Source organism: Passer domesticus, chromosome Z, assembly GCF_036417665.1.
Source record: "Passer domesticus isolate bPasDom1 chromosome Z, bPasDom1.hap1, whole genome shotgun sequence".
NCBI lineage: Eukaryota > Metazoa > Chordata > Aves > Passeriformes > Passeridae > Passer > Passer domesticus.
In genome coordinates, this window is record NC_087512.1 from 61,120,385 (window position 1) to 61,142,533 (window position 22,149).

At 39.9% G+C, this 22,149-nt stretch overlaps 1 protein-coding gene across 8 annotated transcripts in view; it reads right to left on the bottom strand.

The window, feature by feature from the left end:
• Window positions 1-18,042, bottom strand: part of MCTP1 (multiple C2 and transmembrane domain containing 1) — a 214,198-nt gene extending 196,156 nt beyond the window's left edge. For 3 of the 8 annotated variants that reach the window (XR_010354192.1, XR_010354193.1, XM_064405547.1), the window contains exon 1: window positions 16,823-17,822. Coding sequence is in view for 6 of the 8 variants with exons in the window: in XM_064405547.1 (XP_064261617.1) it covers window positions 16,823-17,401 (579 nt within the window). In the remaining 2 variants the exon portion in view is untranslated. The other 5 variants (XM_064405541.1, XM_064405542.1, XM_064405543.1 and 2 more) reach the window with 4 other exon arrangements.
• Between the last annotated feature and the right edge of the window lie 4,107 nt (window positions 18,043-22,149).

Genomic DNA, 22,149 nt, shown 5'->3' on the forward strand with positions numbered 1-22,149 from the left:
CTTATTTCAATAATACACATCAGGAGAACTGGGAGTCAATGTTTTGCCTTTGTCAGCACTATTTCCTATATATTTTTTTCTTTGGCAACTGATGTGTTTAACTGTTTCTGCAGTCACTTGCTCCTGAACAAAAATACCATTGGAATAAACCACATGATCTTACAAACCTAGTATTAGTTGTGTCCTGTAATGAGAATATATTCTTAGAGTCACAGCAGAAAATGTTACAGGCCACCAGTATCCAATTATGAATTCCAGCATAAGATGTGGAGCACATTCAGACAAATCTATTTTCAATTCTTCCCAGACTATTTCCCTGTCACAGGTGGGTTGTTTGGTTTGGTTTTTTTTCATAATTCATCAGTGATTGTAACAAAGACTTACCAAGGCCTCACCATGACTTTAACAGGTTATATCTCCCTCTACAGAAAAAATAGTGAGCAAAACTGGGCTGGTAACCTACAACTGGCCAAACAGGAACTAGTATCTGCTTTATAAGAAATGAGAATGGGTAGTTATCACAAGCACAGATTTGGATTTCCTATACTCACCAACCAAAATTATTTTTAAAATAATAATAATAATAAAATGTTTCCTCCCGGAAGAGTAACCTGAAGGAGGAGGAAAAAAATGAACATAGAAACACTACATTAAGGTTTAAATACTGACTAATGTTAGTCTTCCATGGGAAAATATGAGGCCAAACCTCAAAACTTCAAAATGAACACACAACTTCAAAACATCCTGCAAAAATCTGAGGTCACCAAACCCCAAAACTTTCTGGGATTAACCCCACTTTGCTTTGGCTCCAGCTGTACCATCTTCAAAAAAGAAGGATAAAAGGCCTGATAACTGCAGTGTAAATGGAGGATGGCAAGTTGGAAAACTGGTATTAAGGAATAGGGCAGCATGACACTCCATGGCGCGAAGAAAATAACAAGGCTTGAAAGAAAGGGAGAGAATGTGAAACTGAAAGTCCTTACATCTAACAACATCAGTCTGTGACTGGATGCTACCAGTACAAATCTTGCTCAGAAAATACATATCCAGGTACAGGACCATTCACATGGTCCTGTACCTGGATATGCAATATCAGAGACTTCTGATATTGCAATTAAACACTGAATATATTCCAATCCAGAAAAGAATGCAAAGACTAAAGAAACTGACCAAAACTTTCAGAGGGATCTGCAGCAATGAAACAGGCAGAAAGTGTTTAGACTAACTCACATTCACTATCTTAAAATTCTAGTTATGATGAATTTCCTGTACAAATGTAAGGTGAAGCACAAATCTAATGTGCCAGCTGGTGCTTCAGATAGTTGTTTAATAGTGCCTACCAGCAAAACATTTAATGGGAGAATGCAATCTGCTTGTTCTGTTAGAATCTATATATAAAAGAAAGATGAATAAGCATAAAATAAATTTAAAAATCCGCAATCAAATTTTCAAGATTAAGTTATATATTCTTCAGGCATTTTTTTAATATCTCATGAGATCTTTTTCCTAATTTTCATGAACATTTAATTCATTTATCTTGTACTTGAATCAGTCTTAAGACTTCAAAAATCTCTTTGCAGGCTGGTTTCTATCTATTTCAGATATTCTAATTCTATTCTTAGATCTCTTTCAGGTATTATTATAGCCCTTTTTATTTTTAAACATAAATAATTAACACAGTAGGAAAAGTCAGCAATTACAGCAGCAGTTCTTGAGACCCCATGACTGTAATTCTGCTTTCAGTTTTCACAGGGGATGAAACAGCTTCTCATCATAGGAGTAACCAAGTATGGCATCTGGGTAGCTGGCACTGGCTGGAAGGCACACACAGCCTCACAGTCATTTCATAGGATTTCAGTGGGCACTTAGGGAACAACTTCAGTTCTCTCAAACATCACTGCTGGCACTGAAAGACACAGATATTTACAATATTCGCTACTGATGCTTATTAAGGTACAGGATGACATTTCTGAAACTGTACACATTGCCAGTAAAAGCACAGTCATTAATTTATAAATAACCACTTAAATCACCATAAAAATAATTTAAAAACCAAAACAAAATAATAAAATAATTCATTTTCTATAAAGGATGGAAACAGTACCATTCCATCATACACTTTGGAAGGATTAACAGCTTGGTTTAGTGACTACTATTAGTAACGTGTTCCTCTTCCATCACTAGGCAACAGTCTGCTGGGTTATGCTGTAGGGTTACATCAAAAGCATGTTGGAAATATTTTCTAGAAATACAGCTTTTCTCCTTTGACAAGTAACTAGTACTTAACTTTATTGATATTAATCTCAAGTGACAGGCAGTATAAAAGAGCTACTTATACCCACTCTTAAATAATTACTTATAGACTTCTAGTAAGCTTAATGAAAGAGAAAATTAGTATGAGCAAGCATAACTTATATAATACATTGGTGTTTCTTTCAGAACAACTGCATAATGATACAATTAAATACAACTGAAACAGTAAGAGTTTATTCACATGTATCACTGCTCCAACAGATCTCCATCTCTCTCAAACATGCTAAAAGGCAAGACAGTAAAGCAACGGCTGAAAAACTTGCTATCGCTACAATCACTGGATTTTGCCTATGGAATTGAGATACTTGCTAACTTGTAAAATAAACTGAATCTACCTCAGAGTTTTCTTATTATATTAGAACTGCTGAAAGATTTTTTGCTTTTTCTAGATGTAAATGAAGACCGGCTTTAAAACCTGCCTACTTAACATAGTTTCTTTTCACGAGATCCAGTTTCTGAGACACAGAAAGCCAAGCTCTTCTCTCTGCTCCTTGTTTGATTTAAGGAGGCTGCTGCAAGAGTGCTCTGCCTTCATCCACAGGACCATCTGCTCATGGACACACAGAAAAAGCAACCTTCTACTTTCATGTCCAGTTACTCACAGCATTTCGAGTTCCATTGTCCACACAGCCTCTGAATCTAGTCAATCTTGAAGTTGAGTCACTTGTTCACATTCAGAAAGGCAACAAGTTAATCAGTTTCTCCATTACCATGATGAGGTGCTATTTTACCTCTACATGTATCCCAACTGTATATTTTTAATATATTAGTTCACATTTCAGGACAATATGCTCTTTGCATCTCCTCCATTACACCTGCGCTAGATTAAAATTTTACTACAGAACAGAACACTTCATCCCAAACCAAATAAGGATTTGCAGGAATGTCAAAGCTAATGTCCTTATAGGACCAAGGCTAAGCAAACACAGTATAAGACAAAACACAGACACCTAAATTACACAACAGTATCAGTATCAGCAAGGCCTTAGTGTAAGATAGACAAACCTAGTGGTATGTGTTACTGCTCCCCTGCCTTTACACAAGGCACACATTCTCACTCCTCAGTTCCGTGATAAAACATTCCCCTTCATGACCACACTAAAGATATTCAGATTCAGTTTGACATCAACACAGAAAATTACCATGAAACTGCCACTGAGAAGAGACACAGACTTCCTAATGCCGTGTTACTGAAGTGCAGTGACACCTCAAGTTTCTTTCATTGTAGCAATGATGTACATAAATGACACATACCTTATGCATACCCCTGCATGTAAACGTGTCTCATAGGACAAGAAGACATATTCTTAGGGCAAGAGGACACACAGTTGTAAGCTATGCCAGGGAATGTTTGAGTTTGTCTTTAGGAACTTCTTCACAGAAAGAGTGATGGGGCATTGGAGTGGTCTGCTCAGGGAGGTGGTGGAGTCACCATCCCTGGAGGTGTTTAAGGACAGACTTAGTGTCATGATCTAGTTAACAAGGTGGCATTGGGTCATAGGTTGGACTTGATGACTTCAAAGATCTTTTCCAGCCTAGATGATAATGTGATAAGAATGTACATACACACTTGTTTAATTATTTCCAAAAAAATCTTCACATGGAAAATCCAAAAATCTCTCAATGGAATAAATCTGAACACTAGATTAGGTTAGTTAGTAAATAGGTTATTAGGTACCTGGCTTTCAAGTCCAAATAGTACAGGAGTACTCACTCATAGTACATAGTAAATAGTACAACAGTACAAGAGTACTCACTCATACAGCACGGGGGAAATTATTATTTATTATTATTAAAATATGCATATGTTTAAATATATACATAATATTAGGCTACGGTCAAAGCCATACATTAAAACTTCTACAGTGGAAGAGCTGACACCTTTAAGGAAAGATAGCTATTTTTGAGACTCTGTTCCACCTAATAAAGCAAATTTGTACTGCACTTCATTTTGGATGATGCAACGAAGTGCAGCATTTATTACCATTTAAACCATAAGCTGTAGAGTTTTCCAAAAGCAGAATAATGCCTCCTATTTTTGGCCAAAAGGGAGTCTGTTTTGGGTATCATGTACCTTGGTAGCTGCAGATGGCTGAGATTTTACTTCAAGCTACCTATGTAGCTCAACTGTGGTGCTAAATTTAGCCCCAGCCAGATAAATTGCCACGAGAACCTGCAGCTGTGTACTTGTGCTGGTTAACCCAAGCCAAAATCCTTATTGTTGAAACTACAATACTTGATGGAGAAGTTGATGTTTAATAATTAAACTGCCTTTACCACCAGGACACTGATGAGAAAAGTAGAGTATTACCATAGAAACTGAAGAGAAAAACAAGACTTGGTGAAATGATCGCAGGGAGTTTCCCAGTAGATTTTCCAGCATGTTGGATTAGCATCCCTCCCAAAGAAACCTATTATCTATTAATAGAGGAGCCTTAATGCTACTGGAATCTACAAACCAAACAGGACAGGAAACCACCAGACAGGAAAAGTGAAGCGGAAAAATATTTTTTAAATGAATTTTAAAAAACCCTAAACACCAAAGAGAAAAGCAGTTATTAAATTATTAAGTTACTTATGATGACGAGGAGTATTCTGACAGAAAAGTTCACACAAGCTCTCATCAAAAGCAGATCAGGCAATTACTTCAAATAACCTGTTAAAACCACTTACCCTTTTTTGTAAGTCTTTTTCTTCCTGTGTTTCCTTGAAGCCCCAAGAATACTTCTGGAAGCACACATGTATTTGTACACATTCATAACACCTTCTTCCTTCACACACCACTTCTTTTCCCATTCAGGTCTAAAGCCAAGGTAAATACTTTCACTTTTCTTGTAAGCAAAGAAAACTAAGATTAGCTTAAGCCTGTGGAATTGAAATTTACAAATATACTCCCAGCACTGTCTGAGTGATGTCTGTCTTGAAAGCAAAGCAGGCACAAGCACTCATATTCTATGCAGCAATCTGACTTCCTACTTTTGTCTGGCTTCTCAACATCAGCTGTGACCTTCAAATAAACTCAGTCTTCAAATATGCTCAGTCTAAGCATATAGAAACAGGAATTCAGGCACTTAAAAGAAGTCTGAAAATGTAAGAGGAACTTCCAATATGATAAATACCTGCTTATATCACCCATAAAAATGTCCCAGTCTTCAGGGTCCTAAATGTCTCATGAAAGTCTAACTATCAAGGGATTATTTGAATCCTTGATTTTGCTGTTTGGTTCTTCTGAAGGTTTCTTTTAAAAACAGTAATGTAAGAATTAAGAAAACATCCTTTTTAAAGTTTGGGGGTTTTCCCTTTCTTTTGTTTTTCTATGCGTTGACCTTAAAAAACAAACAAAAAAGAAAATACATGAAAAGTGTTTCAAGTTTGCACTTCCAATAAAGGGTCAGTGGCAAGTTATAATTAGGTACTAATATGAAAACATTATTTACATATCAAAATTCTAAACTTCTTAACAACAAAGAATCTTTGTTGTTTGGAATCTTCTGACTGCATTTATCTGTACAAAAATGTGCAAAGTCTCTCTCATCTCTTCCAACTTATTTTATATTTTGACAATATCAGAGTTTAGTCATAGAAGTTGTGAGGAGCCACATTTTGAAAAAAGTTACTTATTTTATAACAGCTCATTTGAGTTTAGGGTACATGGTTTTTTCCTCAGTCTATCATACCAGATTTCTTGGTCTAAATGTGTTTCAATCTATTCATTTTTAATACCACATACTTATTTTTAGGCATTTACTTTCAAGTACAGGAGCCCTCCTTTCTTCTATTTCTTCCAGAAATTTCTTCCAGGATTTAATAATGCATACTACTGAAAGGTTTTGCAGAATTTTTGATTTTCAATTTTATCAATATTCCAGAATTAAATAATAAATGATACTATTTGCTATTAAAACATACTTTTTCTCTTTTCCCATCATTTAAAAGGAAGCATTGTCACATTTTTCTATGAATTCCTTAATCTTTTACTTGAACCTAGATTTTGAATAGATTGTGGTAGACAGGAAGTCAATCTGTCTTTACGTACGTATCCTACACTGCGAAAAAATCCTGAAGTGCCAGATTGGCTGTCTCATTCATTGGTAAAATAAATCCTGTGGACTTCTGCTTCTTTCTGAGGTATAGTGTAGGTCATAAACTTATTTCAACTGGTTTTGCTTTTGGAATTTTTCTTTTTTTTCCAGCTATCTCCTCAAATCCTTTAGGACAACCAAAAGGAGGTCTCCTAAAGCTGCACACGTAGGCCCCTGTCTCAACATTACCGAGTTTCTGTCAATATTGCTTTTGCCTTTCCTGCTCTTCTTTCTTTGCATTTTCTCTTATCAGAAATCTTGGTCTCATTTATTATCAGGATTTCCTCTGTTGTTTATTACTTTTCCTTACTAATCTTGTCTATGTAAAACTTTCAAACTAAAAACTTGCATTAGCACATCATAAAAAGATTACTCAATTTGAACACAGCCTGTACCTAGGTCAGAAATTTCTGCATCAAAGCTTATTAGAGAAATAGATTTTACCAGAATCAATTTTAAGTATTCATTTAAAAAATCAAAATTCTTTATTCTTATTGGCTTTGTCCTGCTAAATGATAACATGAAAATATTATAAAGAGTTCAGCTTGTACTGTAAAAAACAACCAAATTTATTATCTAAATTAAGGTCAGAAGCAAGATAGCAACTGTAAAAACATCTTCCCAGAACCACTCCAGCATTTTCCCCACACACCTTGTCCATGGTAGTTATGACATATAGTGGCAGGGTCAGCAACAAATATTACACACACAGTTCAGTATTACAGACTATTCTCAACCAAGATTCAAATCTCCTTGGGGTACACATCATCTTTCCATGACCCTCTGCATTATCCGCCAAGCGCACCCAGGTCCTTGAGCAAAAAACATCCTATGGATAGAAGGCAGAACTAATCAAAACTGTTCTCCCTAACATATTTTAATATGTACCATGGGGACTTTATACTTCCTACAGTATGTGGAGGTTTTGATTGGGCAAGGGCAGCTCAATTGATAAAGTCTTGGATATTAACAATCAGATTACATTTGCTAAATGTAGGTCCAACCACCCACTGCCTTCAGTGTGGTATTTAACAGTCCATTGTACCATTCCATTTTCCCATAGGGTGCTGCATGGCAGGGAATATGATACGCACTCTCTCTGGCAAAGGTGACTCTGTGAAACATCTTTAAAGTTAGTTTCATTGTCCAACTGAGTTCTTTCTGGGGTGCCATGTCACCAAAGGACTTGGTCTTCAAACCCCAAGCTGGTGTTCCAGGCAGCGGTGTAAGGCACAGGGTACATCTCCAGCCATTCAGTGGTTCTTTACACCACTGTAAGCATGTAACAATTGCCTTGGCAGGTTTGTATGGTGTATGATGTAATTAATCTGCCAAACCTCCTCATATTTATGTTTCAACCATCATTCCCCAATACCACAGCGAGTTTACCTGCTTGGCCTGCTTGACTGCAGTGAATGTTTAACAGTTGTGAATAACCTGGAACATCCTGTCCACCCCGTGATCACAAGCCCATCTCTATTTTGCCGCTCTTCCCTGATAAACTGAGGTCCATCATGCAAGAAATAATTCACTCTTATGCTGCCAGCCCAGGTCCACCTGAGATACTATAATCTTGGCAGCACAATCCACCTGTTCATTGCTGTGATACTCTTCAGTAGCCTGACTTGTGGTTATGTGGGTATGTGTGCATCTACTCAATATACTTTCACAGCCAAATCCTCTACTTGGCAAATGATGGCTCAACACAATTCTTCAGCCCAGATGAGGGACAAAAGGCAGAAGTAGGTTGAGATAACCATTTACTGGCCAACAGCAATATGATAAGAAAATAAACATTAACAGCAACAATACTAATAACACCACTATATGGAGAGGGTGATTTATATGCAAAATGCTCACTGAGTTCAACCCCATGTGACTGCACTACAGTTAGAGCTGGAGCTGCTCCACCACGACATTCAATGCTTGCTCCTAGGGGAAAAAGGGAACAAAATGGTGGCAACCCTCCATATGGTGACTTATTCTTCCACCCAAAGCCACATTCCCCTCCTTGGCAGAAATGTAAATCTCTTACTCCTGCCCCTTACAATGATACGAATGGTGTAGCACAACAACGCCGGGGTGCCTGCAAGGCTCCAAGCTGCAACCCGCTCATGGGAACTGTCAGAAGATTAACTCTGGCCAAAATTAGGACAACATTCTAATCCTGCTAATTCAATAAATTACAAGATGTATTATAGTAATTATAAAAAAATCCCTTTGTGTCAAATTATCCATGTAACTGAACTTGTACCCATCAGTTTATAAGGCACTATGAAATGATCCTTCAGGTCCTTCCAACACAATCCACTCTGTGATTGTACGATTTTATTGGCTCAAATGACTATAGACAAAAGTAAATCAGTAACATCCAAGTAGAGCACAAAGGAACAAGACTGTTCACCATCCTTATTAATTACCTGACTTGATAAGACATAGTCTTTCTCCTCACCAAAAGAGTCACTCACATGAAACATAAGTTGCCTTTACTGACAAGTACTGACAATAAGTATTGCCAGTGCTGCAATATTTTTACCCCCAGATCTCACATCTCACACTGAGTCTGAACCTTTCAAAACTAGATGTTTTGACAGTGATGGTATATCACTATTCCTAAGCCTTTGAAATATGAAACCTCTGGCTTGCTGCCAAGGTATGAATCACTGTGGTGGCTACAGGATAAAGAGTGCCCCTATGGGTGTAGCCAAACCATGTATTCCACACCCACCTACATTATTCTTGATGAATTGTTAATGGTGGATCATTTGCAACAGCTGCTCAGTGCACACCCAATGCCAGGCTGCAAACTGGATATTAAACCAGTGGCAGGACGGCATTTACAACAAGACGCAGCCCAAGGGGGCCATCTCTGCCAGTGGGCCATAATGGCTCAACAGCCCTAATGTGGAGCTCTATCAACCTAAGTCACCAAGGACTCCAAAAGATGTCAGGACTCATGAGATTATACCAATCCATTGCAGATTTTCCTTCCCTGGGGAAAGTTCTGAACATTCCTGCCTGAATCTGACCATATATAACCTGGGGCTTTGGGACTGGGAGAAGAACAACAACCACCAATGGGCATCCAGAGGGGGAACCCAAATCTCCACAGGACAACTGCTTTGCACAAGACCACAACCATCATTTCAGCAGCCTTGCAGCTACTGCTTAAATGGACTACAACTACCACCCGACCAACAGGGGCCAGGTTGTACTCTGTCAGTTTAAGCCAGTGTTTTTGTACTTTCTGCCTTTATTTTAATTTTCCTATTAAATTGTAACTCCAAATTGAAATCTCTCACAAGGTATTTGTGTGGAGTTAATTTCTGCTGCTAGTTTACCTTCAAACCAGCACAGCCATTTACCCCATAAGATTCAATATATAAAAATACATTCTGGTATTTGTATATTCTACATATATAAGATAATTCTGGTGCACTTGCTATGGTTTGTCATCAGTTCACACTTACAGAAATACACTGAAAGGAATGAACACTGAGCAGAACACAAACTTCACATAAAAAACCTCCATACTGGACTAAAAAAGATCTAATTTGTCATTTCCGTAAATTAAGTCTACCATAGATAAAAATTAAGAGAAATTCTGCCTTCTCTTACAAGGAAGAGAAGATATTTCTCTTTTAAACTTAAAAGCTTCAGAGATTACATTATAGCTACCCTCTTAAAATTATCTAGAAGATAACACTTGTAATATCCAAGATCTAGGATAGATAGTAAGATTAGTGAGGAAAAGGCAAATGTAATCTTCAGATCAATTCTCAGTCATCTTGCCAAATACCAGAAATTTATCCAAGAATTAAAAAAAAAAAAAAAAAAGACACGGGTCTATTAATTTGTTAGCACATAACACAAGACAAGCCAGTTAAGCTAGAACTTCCTACAAAACTGGGTGCTAAATGACATAGTGGCAGTTTTAAAACTGTTTTAGTAATATTTTTTTAAAACACTATAATTTTCTCTGTAACAATATAGTAACTGATGATAAGTCTTGCTGGACTGACTGATTTTCTGCATTCAACATTTCAAAAAGAGGGAAGGAACATTTTTCCGTATTTATTGGGGGAAAAAAAAGAGAGAGTCTAGTACTATAACCAAGTTTCTCTATCTGTATTTTTTAATTTTTTAAGTTCAGTACAGATCAGTAGGTTTTGAAACACAAATATGAAGTACACTGAAGTAAGAGTTTTGAGACAGTCACTTGAAATCCAGATAAAACCCCTGAAACTTCAGCACTTCATAGCAGAGTCGCTTGTTAAAAATAAGCATTTATTTGATCTTTCAGTGCAAGGACTGTGGCAATTCCTGTCTCCAAACATCTATTATTCTCAATATAATTATTTTAAAATAAGTACCTTTATATATGAACAGTAAATGCAAAGGGTGAGGAAAAGAGGAAATAAAGTTTAAATGAGGTCATGGGTAAACAGCCACTATTAGTACACTTTAACATAGCTAAATATTATACATGAGGATAAATACAAACTGACCAATACTGAAAAATCATGTAGGTCCCTTTGAAAACTCTGCAGATCTTTAGTTAATTAATCAGATGTCATTCAAGATATAATTAAATACAACTCTATTGTACCATATCTTGATTTCTCTTCCAGTAATATATACACACCATATTAAAATACCGTAAACTGACAGTCTGGTCAGATGCTGACAGAGTACAGAAAACAGATTAGTACATCTCAAACTGCTGAAAGATTAACCTTTTATTAGAGATTAATATAATGAAAAATTGGGCAATGCAGAACATCCCTTAACAAAATCAGATGTCTAATTAAACTCTTGGAGAAACAAAGAGCTTTGATCAGTTGCAACAGCTGTCCTACAAGAAACAAACTTCAGCAACAGCTTTTTACTCTTTATTACTATTTCTGTGTAATTTAACGAGCTCCATGGTCTTCTCACCCAGCCTAAACATTGTTTCATCTACTCATTCCCTGTGTGTCAGTGGCCACATCCCTAAAAGCAAATGTTCTCCTGCTTTCTCAAATATTGCCCTCTCAATTTTCAGAATTATGCTGCTCTCAAATCATGTTCCAAATACCTGTACAAAACAGCTCTCTCCAACTCTTTCTGTTTTGTACCAGCATTGTGTTAGGAAAAGGTAAGTAATCCTTGACAGTCAGCAGTTTTCAAATTTTCTCACCACCTTCATCTTTCTCAGTGAAATTAAAGTAGCAATTAAGATCCTCTTGGGTGATATTATGTGTGCAGCTTTTCATTGACATTTCAGGCTTTTGTCTTTTCTTGTTCTTTTTCCTTCTTTGGCTGGATCAATTACGCCAATTACAACAAACAAAATTTTTCCCTTGTGTAACTTCACTGACTCACATGACTCTAAACAAATTATAGATTCATTCTGGTATAGGCAGAGAAACATGCACGGTATGCCAGTCTGGTCTTCACTGGCTCCTCACACTAAATTCAAATTCCCCTCTCTTCTCTTCAGGCTTTTTCCCAGTTCAATCTGTACTCCTTTCTACTAAGATTTCCTTTCTCTTTCCCAGCATCCCAGTACAAGCCAATGCTCTTTGCCCTGAGAAAGCAACGTCTCCTCCTACAACCCAGCTCACTAAACTCCTCTTCCTTCTGCAGGTTCTCCTCCTGTGCCGCACAGCTCACCCTCTTACATCAACTTTATTGACTAATAGTTATCTTTATTTGTAAGAATGGGAAAGAGCCCATTCAGGGTATCTGGATGCATCTCCAAGTTTTCACTTCATCTCATCTCATCTCTCATCAGTCTGTATATATATTCTAGGCCACTGTTTCCCAATCCCTGCTTATTAATGAAACAAATAGCTCCATGTGTCACAAAATAAATGACTTCCTTTCCTATGGCTAAGAAATTAGAGGTTGAGCAGCAGCCCTAGCCAGCCCCATCTTCCCTCTGCAATAACCCCAGTGCTCTTCCACACCTCCAAGTTATTCACATAGCCACTCACAGAACTGGAAACATTGATGGAAGGGGTTAAGAACCTGTCCACTCTTTTGGTGTAATGGATCAACCTGGACACATTTTAAGAAGTCACGAAATTACACAATTTGTTGTTATCAGATTTGTTGTTATCTTTGAAGAAAACACACTGGAGAGAAGTGCCCACAAGAGCTCTCACTGCAACAGTCAGACTGCAGCCTGGACATCCCTTCAACCAAGAACCCTCTCCCTAAACCTTCTTCATGTCCACTTCTGATTCAATATGACATGTGACCAGATCCATGTTCTTTGATTAAGACAGTGAAACACTTGTAGGGTCTCTATTACTGCAAATCTTAAGAAACGGAGATATTTTCACCCTCCCGGTTTTTACTAAATTACAAAGTGACAAAATACAAGTGACATAAAACTTTTCATGCAAAGCTATGTCTCATATTAAAGAAAAAGGCCATGCTGGCACAGGCACTGTCAGATAAATTTATGCTCCAACTGGCACAGAAAGGGAAATTAAAGGGGACAAGTAGAAAAACCCTTGCCTCACTGCCTTGGGCCATGGCAGCACACTCAGACACTGGAAGCATTGTGAGGCTCCTGGAGTGTTGTTATCATCTCCTATCCAGGAGACACCCCAGGAGGCTTCCATCACCATCATCTAAGTCCTTCAAGGATGCAGCACGCACATGGCTCTCAGCTACAAGTCAGTGACTGGCCATGTGGCAAGTTATGAATTGGCCAAGGAAACCTGTCTCATAGTCTTTGGAAACTGGAAGAAGGATTATGTACAATTGCACGTGTTCATTTCTTTGTCCTGAAAACACACATTTACATTTCAGTTCATGTGTAAAAGAAACCTAAGTTTCCTGCCAATAAATACTTGAAATGCCCTTTCCAAAAATATTCATAGACAGCTGCAAGAAGTATTCAGTCATCAGAAAAAACTAGGTTAGTATTTAGCACTCAAATATAATAGGTATTGTTTGCATAAGACTACACTTCTGTTTGTGCCATTCTGCTCAAACCAAGATACTAATCCTATTCAATGCAACAGAAACTTTATTCAATACGGAAAAACTAGGTCTCTGCTAGACTGCCCCTGCCCAATGCAATAGTGTAAGTTAAAATTAAATTTAAATTGCTTGATTATGCTAAATATATGTACATTTCATGATAACATTTTAGATTGTAAGTCTTCCCACCCACTAACTCATGTTCCCTCTCACTGATGACAACTGCATTATTTCAGCTTAAAAGCACAAAAAAATTTGACTCATTGTGGGATTTTATTTCCCTCCACCACCTCCCTTATGCAGTAGATCCTTTTGTGTGCAGATTTGCTAAAAAATTCAACAGTCTTCACCAAATGAGGCAGTAGCTTGCTCTCTATTTCAATAAAATTTTACAGATGTTTTAAAAGAAGTTGCAATTTTATGTTGATTTACTTTTAGGTAATTTAATCTAATTTTAATGATTCTGACATACTTTTTTTAAATCTTTGTGCATGTAAGGCCACAATGAAAGACAATGAAAATCCAGACACTGCTGTATGTCTGCGCTGCTGTGTCCTCGCTACATAAAAAATGGAATGGAGCTTTTAATGCTGTTTATTCTTTACCACACATATCATCAGTGTGGTCCCAGCAGGAAAAGCCAAGGAGCAGGAAGGGAACTGCACCATATTGCCTGGCTCTCTCCAGGGAGAAGGTATTGGGATAAGCCAAGTGGATTCAGCCCCTCTTCACCATCGTCGCTCCCTTTTCCCTTCCTCTGAGCTTTGGCTTTAGGATGTGGTGCTGAAGGACAGCAATGCAAGTCCAAGACAACAGCTCCAGGAAATATTAGAAAAGAGAGAGAGAAGGGGCACAAGCTCAGCTGAGCCATTCAGAGCCCAAGCCCCAGCAGAGCGGAGTGAGTGGTGACAGGGCCAGAGAAGGCTGTGCAGGACACACTGGAGAGGTCTGAGGTGGCAGCATGGTGCAAGATTCAGAGGAGTTTAGACTGGGCTGGAGGGATGAGAACATTAAGTCACCAGAGCTCTCATGGCCATATTGCCTTTATCTGAGTACATACCAGGCACTGTCTGGGAAGCACTTTTTCTTTTGTTCCCAGTGATAAATGTCCTTTCGTGGTGGGACACCCTCTTTTTATATACTTTCTCACTACTGATATTGCTGTGGTTATTGTGATTTTAGTAAATTGTTACTTTAACTCGTGATCTCTTACTCTCAGAAGGCACAGGGGGAAAGGGAACAGCTTGCTTGGAGGTTGGTTCCCTGCAGTTGTTAAAAGCAGCACGTGCTGTAAGTAAAACATGGATTTGAAAAATGCAAATTATTCCAAACTCATGCTACCAGATGTGTAATCCCAAATCCTCAGAAGGGTGTAAAGGCCGTGACTGAGGTTAGGCCCTGGGGTGCAGCCTGTAAGTATGCAAAACTTGACTCCTGAGGTACACTGAAATGGAAACTCCAGCTGCTCACAGTGGAAGGTCCTTGCTCTGTTAACACATCACTGAAGCGTACCAGGCATACTTGAAGATAATCAAAAATGCTTTATAGTTGGAGTCTTACTTCCCCAAATATCCTATAACTTAATGAAAGTGGTGAATTAAACTCGATTTAATAACCCAAGTAAGATTATACTTTAGAGTTGAGAAAAGCAGTGAATGTGCTTATTATAAAATAGCAGAAAAGCTATTCTGTTTCAGATCATCCCTCTGAAACAAGCACAATCAGCAGCTCTGCAAACTTCATCAACACACAAGCAAGCTCTTTTACTATCAAAACCACCAAGTCTGGTGTCCAGGCACAGCCCAAATTAATACTAGAAAACACCTGGAGGAATTGGTCATAATCCTGCTAATTTAAAATAAGTATTAGAAAGCCTAAAGTGATTTGATTTAGCAGTATTCTTTCCAAATGATATGACTGTACCTTGTTCTAAACAAGAGTAATGCCCTCACAACTAAAAAGCATTTGACATGTTTTGTAAACAAACATTTACAATTCTTTACTAAACATAACAGCAGAACAACACTGAAGAAAGTCACACATGTTCATATTGCTAGATGCAGCAGTCTTTAAAGCAGAATGATGTCCTGTTGTCTTAAACAACAGCACTTAAATATTCAAAATATACAATATATTCTTGTGAGCCAGCGGTTTGGGAAAGAAGGGATTCACTACTGCAGGGAAATGCTCACTTTAGAGACACCTGTCACAATAATCCCACCTCAATAAGCAATGATCTAAACCATTTACAAGTATTATATAAAAGATAACCACAGTAGTTTCCAGTCAGGCCAGTGATTACAAGCAAAGCAACCCCATGACATAAAGTTAAGTCTAGGTCCCATATTTGTGAAGATGAACTCCTTTGAATTCTGCAGAGGGACATTAAAGTATCACTGACCTCAAGGTACACTTGCAAATAGCTGCAGAAGTACTGTCATCCTTCATTAGCAGAGGTACTGCCCTGGCAGCAGCCAAATGCATTTATACAGCCTATTTTTGACAACACACAGAGCATGTCTTTTACTTCAGCTACTCATTTCTCCCTAATTATGACCTAAGACAATTTATAATAATATGCATTAGTCAGTTATTCCTGAGAAAGGTGGATGACTGCTTAGAATTACACAAGAAAATACTCATATGTTTTGCACTTTTCTTGCAGTAAATTTACTCCAAGATTCAACAGTCCCTTTCAACAGTAGCTTCACCATGCAATTTAAAAACTGACTGTTGGAAGAGGTATGGCTTTGTTTACTGCCTTCTCCCAACAGCCAGAACGAGTCTCATAGACTGAACTGACAGCTGCATGAGACAGTACCCAGCCAATAATTACCTACAATCTAGTAAATATGTACTAGTGGTTGTCGTTTGTGTGTCTTGCAGAAATCAAAAGACACAGTAATTCAAATTTGGATAACCAAACAAGGAAAAAAGCCGAGGTCACCTGAGGAAGAGCCGTGCTGCATGCGTTAAGAGCAGACACCAGCAGAGACGGCCCTCACAGAGCTGCGAGGTGTAAGAGCGAGAGAAGCCTAACTCCAGCCTCCGAGACACCCTTCCTCTGCATGGTTTATGCAATGAAGGTCTGAGGGAGGTCGCTCCTGCAGCGGAGCAGGAGCAGGCTGGCAGCGGTGCTCCCACGGCTCAGGCCCGCGACACCGCCTGTCACGGCGTGCTGGGGGAATGCAGGGCTGGCGGGATGCGGGCGGGACCCGAGCCGTTCCCCCCTTAGGCGAAGGGCACTCTTCAACAGCGAGCGAGAGGAGCGCTGAGACTCAGCCGTCCTCCGCCTCACCTCAGCTCCCTTCCCCAGCGGTCGCCCTCCCACCTCTCCTTATCTCAGTTCCCTTCCCACCTCCTTTCCTCTGTCCTGGGATCACCAGCCCTCCCGCTCAACCTCCCCACCCGGCCCTGTAGGCAGAGAGGCGACGCGGGCCGGCCCTCACCGCGCTGCTGTCGCCGTCCTCCGTCCGCTGGTCCTGGATACTGCCGGCGGCGGGCGAGCCCTGCAGCAGCTGCTCCAGGCAGGCGGTGCTGGGCAGCGAGGAGCTCTTCTGGTGGGACAGGTGCGCCCCGGGCCGGCGCCCCTCCCTGCCACCCGCCGGCCCCTCACAGCCAGCGGCGGGCTCCGGGCGGCGGCCGGGCGGCGGGCCCTTGCCTTGGGGAAGCAGGTGCTCCCGCAGGCGGCGCAGGGCGGAGCCGGACTCGCCGGCCGGCTCCAGCGGCTCGGCTGCAGAGCAGCATAGGTTGGGCTGGGAGGACGAAAAGACGCGGTCTAGCACTTGCCGCCGTCGCTTGAAGCCGCTCCACTTGCCACCGGGCTGGAGGTCCCCTTTGCTGCCGGCCGGCGGCGGCGGAGCGAGGGGCTCCGCAGTGCGGCGCTCGGCTGCTGCCCGCCCGCCTCCGCTCCGGCCCTTGCCCCCCAGCTGCAGGTTCTTCCACAGCCGGGCCTGGAAGGAAACTGCCGGCTCTGCTTCGCTGGGCTTCTCCTCCGTGGTCACTCGGGGCTCTTTGCCCGACTCCATCCTTCTCCTCCTGCGACGGGGGCGGCGGTGGCGGCAGCAGCAGGAGCAGCAGAGCCCGCCGGAGCCTGCCGCCCTCTCTCCGGTGCGGGGCGGACCGAAACGGAGCGGCGCCCGCTGCCGGAACGAGCGCAGGGCTCCGCCGCACCGCCCTCCGCTCAGCGTGGCGCGCCCGAGGGAGGATGGTGCTGCAGCCGTGAGGTTGAAGATAAAGGCAAGACGAAGCCGCCACCCTGGCCCATCTGGGCAGAAGGTTTGCCACTCTGAGCCCACCACCACCCTCGATGGTCGCTCGGTGGCGGCGGGCGGCGCGAAGCCTGGCAAAAAAAGTTATCGGCGAGGCGCAGGGGGAGCAGCGGCTCGCATACAGATAGTGCGGCAATGCACACGAGGACTTGGCAGGAGAGGTTGGCCCTGCCCTCCTGCCCACCTGTTTCCGTACGGGATTGTGGGAGGCCGGCGTGGCGGAGTGTGAGCGCCCCGGCGCTGCGGTCTCCGTGGGGTCGGGAAACACCCAGATCCTCAGTGAAGGTGGGAATGTGAGGCGGCTCCCTGTCCAGCGGACATCATCTCCGACCCGCAGTAACTTTGTGGAGGGAAGGTTCAGTGGGGTTTCCTCATGCATGTACAGAAAGCGCTGCGGGAAATGCGGGCCTCGTCACTGGCTCTGTGCGGCAGCGGTGGGTACTGAGTGCAGAGCCCGGCCCGGCAGGACCCGCCAGGCACGGGGGGAACAAACCCTCTGCTCGTCTGCCGGTCTCGTCTCTTTTAAATTAAAGAAAACGTTTTCTTATCACATCATGCTGTACTAGTAGTCACATCACCGTATTTTTGGATGTTTCTGTGATTTCAGAACAAATCTTTTGCGTTTCATGACACAAAGAAGTAAAAGAAACATTCTTGTGTAGCGTGAGCCATACCTTTGTGCAGTGTACTTTCGGTTTCATTTAAAGGGACACGTCTCACAATGGAGGATTTGGCCTCCTGTATTCAACTTCCCAATAAAGTTTGCAACGAGGCATTTGACAGTACAACTTGTGCTGAACAGAATGTGAGGAAAATTAAAAATACTGAGATAAAATCATCAGGGCCTTGGGAGTTCAATCTACAATATTTGAGAAAATAGCCAAAATACCCTCTGAACTGCTGGTGGTTATTTCTGAGGAGTCCTGCCAATTAAGTGACATTTTCGGACCAGAAAAAAGCCAAAGATAGTAATAGAAAAAAGAATAAACCAAAAAGTTTTAAGATAGATAATTATAGATAAGTAACTGATTTTGATCCTTCTAAGTGAATCCAAATAATCAGCTTTTAACTACCTGAAAGAAAAAGCATGAAGTAGCAAAGCTCAAATGGAGCAAGGTCTGGAGGAAGCTTATGTGTCCAAATATTTGAGTTGACATCTTTAGATCAAATAAAGAATTTGCTAAAATGAAAACTTCTCAAAAGATTTGTTTCTTGTAAATAATGAGTTTGCTCAATGAGCAGGAATCAAAAGAATAAAAAATAATTGTGTTCGACAGTGAAAAAGGATTAAATATATTTCAATATACTTATCTGCCTTGTGTTTGACTCTTTTTATTTCCACCTTATACTTGAAACATACAATAAGCAGCTCTTCCGACAGATTTTCAGTTAAAGTGGTGACTTTTCATAAAACCAGCTGATATAGGAAGACTACAACAGTGTAGTTTTACTTCACTAAATATACTGAACTACTCTCGTACCTTTAAATGACTGTTATTTTATCCAGTGATCACATTTTCCTATTAAAAAAAAAGGACCAGAAATTTGTTGTTTGTATAGACATATTCCCTTCAGCAACTAATCTTGGAAGTACATGGAAGCTTGTAGTCTGGGAGGAGTGTACACAAGCCTTCATGTGGCTTGTGCTGTGTTTTTACAAGGCATTCATTGAGTGGTTTCAAGTATCATACTGACAGGCCTTCTGATTATTTTTCCACAAAAGCCAGCATAACGTTCCTTACATGAAAATTGTATCATTACCAAATCTGTACAACCTGCCTCCTTTTTATCCAACCAGCAAGTAGATTTGCTTACAAAGAAAAGGGTCAAAGTATCTTCACCTGTTCGGTTGCAGAAACACTAATTGTCCTCAGGACAAAATCTCTCTGGGCTGACAAGACAGTAAATGGCTATGCTGCAACAGGCAGAGTGGGGTTATTCTAAAATTAATTCAGATCAGGTCATCATAACCAGTTTTACAACACTGTGAGTCATTCTGCTCATTGAATTACTTGAGCTATTTTCATTTGTTAAAGTTGAAACAGAATTTGGCAGATCACAGCAGAACCTCAAGCTATATTCAAACAGAAATCTCAACACTTAACAATAACATGGATTTAACACCTGTACAGGTGAGAACAATACTTCTGAATATACAGATAAACATTTATTAGCCTTATAAGCAAGGATATCTGAAAATATTTCTTTGTGCCAAATTGCTTCAGTGTTTTGAAAGCTAAAATAAAATAGGACAACAGTAACAATAAAAAAATTATTTGGTATTTCAAACTGAAACCCCAGGGGATCAAGAATGTCTTCTTTATTTCCAGCATATATGTCAAAAAGGAACTATACATGTCAAAAAGCAAGAACATTTTCTGAGAAAGGCAGCTATCAGTCCCCTCAGAACTATATTTCATATATATATATATGTCATTACTTTAAGTAGTCTAAACTTATAAAACAAATGTGCCATTCAAAGCTAAGCACTGTGTATTTTTTTTTAAATACTTTCTAACACTTTTGCAGGCTTTGTGACCCAAAGCCCCAAATTTCTCCAGTGCTTTAGATCAAATAAAAATTTTTGGGTTGGTTTTGCTTATTTTTTGAAAAAGTAAGAAGTTACTATGTTGCTTCTGATATTTAGGTTATTATATATATGTATCTATATTTAGAAATCTACTTAATTTTTTAGTTAACTCCTCTGTTTGAAACACCCTTCCTTTTCCCATCATTCAGAATACAGCAAAGATGGTAATATTTTGAAATACATACCAGATATTTATGGAGATGATATTTGTTTAAAGATGGCCTTAGGCTCAAAGACTGAGCATGATTATGATCTCAGCCTGGAACCACATTTTAAACTCCATTTGCATGTTACTTTGCCTTGTTCTTTCATAATGTTTCTTCAGCCTGAATCATTATAGATTTGTGTTTAATTTTTTTAAATTAAGAGCTATGTTTCAGATCTATAACACAATTTTTAAGTATAGCCTCAAATGTTGTGTTTTGCTTGGTTTTTTTCTCCACAATAGCAATGGAACATTGGCATCCCACTAATGAAATTCAGGTCTTAGCATGATAAACAGTATCTCAGATGACTTCTCCCAAGCTGCTATAAGCAAGTTTCACATTTTCAAGACAAACATATACTCTTTAACTCTTCTTGTCCATGGTTGTTTTCACCTGAAATCTTCTAACTGATTTTCAGCATGAGACAAGAAATGCATTCGAACATTGAGAGCTTTGAAATTTTGAAAGTATTTAAACTGTGTCATATGATCTTCAGGCAAACATAGCTATAAACAGTATTATAAATCCTATCTTCACTCACAAGTACACAATAATGAGTACATTTCTTCTTGAATTTTATACAGATAATTATGCTCCGGCCACATAGGGCTCCTCTAATGTGATTAAACATAGCATCTCACAAATCCAATTGCAGCTTAGCTCTGCAAAATGCTTCATTGCCTTAATGTAGTTTTGAGTATTTTTAACCAGCTATTGAATTTTTTGGTCAATATGGATTCAGCCATTAATCTAGGATAGTTCAAGCTTCAAAATGTTTTTCTGAAGCAGGAGGACCTTTATGGAAGTACCATGAAGATTATAAGTTGCACTGTTATGAAAAGTTGATTCAATTTACTGGAGACTGATTTCCCTTCCTTGTCTCTAATATTTTAACCATATTGCCAGCTTTCTGCCCATGTTCTTTAGCTATTTGTTTGACTGTTGTTTTTGATCCCTGACACAGTTCTTCTAATGACATTTACAGGAAGGTCTTGTGCAGCTTCTGGGAATAAAGGAAAGAAAAATCCAAGTCACAGAGCTCAGCACTGGTCTATATAAGCCATGTTCAGCACTTCAAAATACGTAGTCTGCCCACATGCCAGTCTACACACAACGGTGGGAAATCTAGCAAGGCATTCTCACAGCTGAGAAGAAGGAGGCTGCCCCTAAGCATCAAGATCTGGCACTCCTAATGTTAGCAGACATTCCACCTTCAGAAAGGGAAAGAACAGGGAGTAATGGCTTTAAACTGAAAGACAATAGCTTTAGATTAGTTATTAGTAAGAAATTCTTCACAGGAGCAGGCTGCCCAGAGAAGCTATGGATGCCCCAGCCCTAAAAACATTCAAATCAGACTGGAAGAGGCTCTGAGTAAACTGGTCTGGTGGGAAGTGTGTCTGCTCATAGCAGGGAGTTGGAACAAGATGACCCTTAAGGTCCTTTCCAGCCTAACCATTCTATGAATCTATGATTCAGATTGCACCACTGACCATACAGCTCTTTTTAAAAAAAAATAAGTTCTGGCCCAGTTTTTTATCATCAATATTAGTACTAAATACAAGTGATGTTAGGGTTAAATTGTAGGATTAATTTTAAAGTTTTCAGTGCAAATCTTTTTGGCAGTAGTCCCTGACAGCTTTCATATCTCTGTTGGAGCATCACCAGTGGTGAACCTTTTTCCATTCCTGCTATTTTTTTCAAGTGTCTCC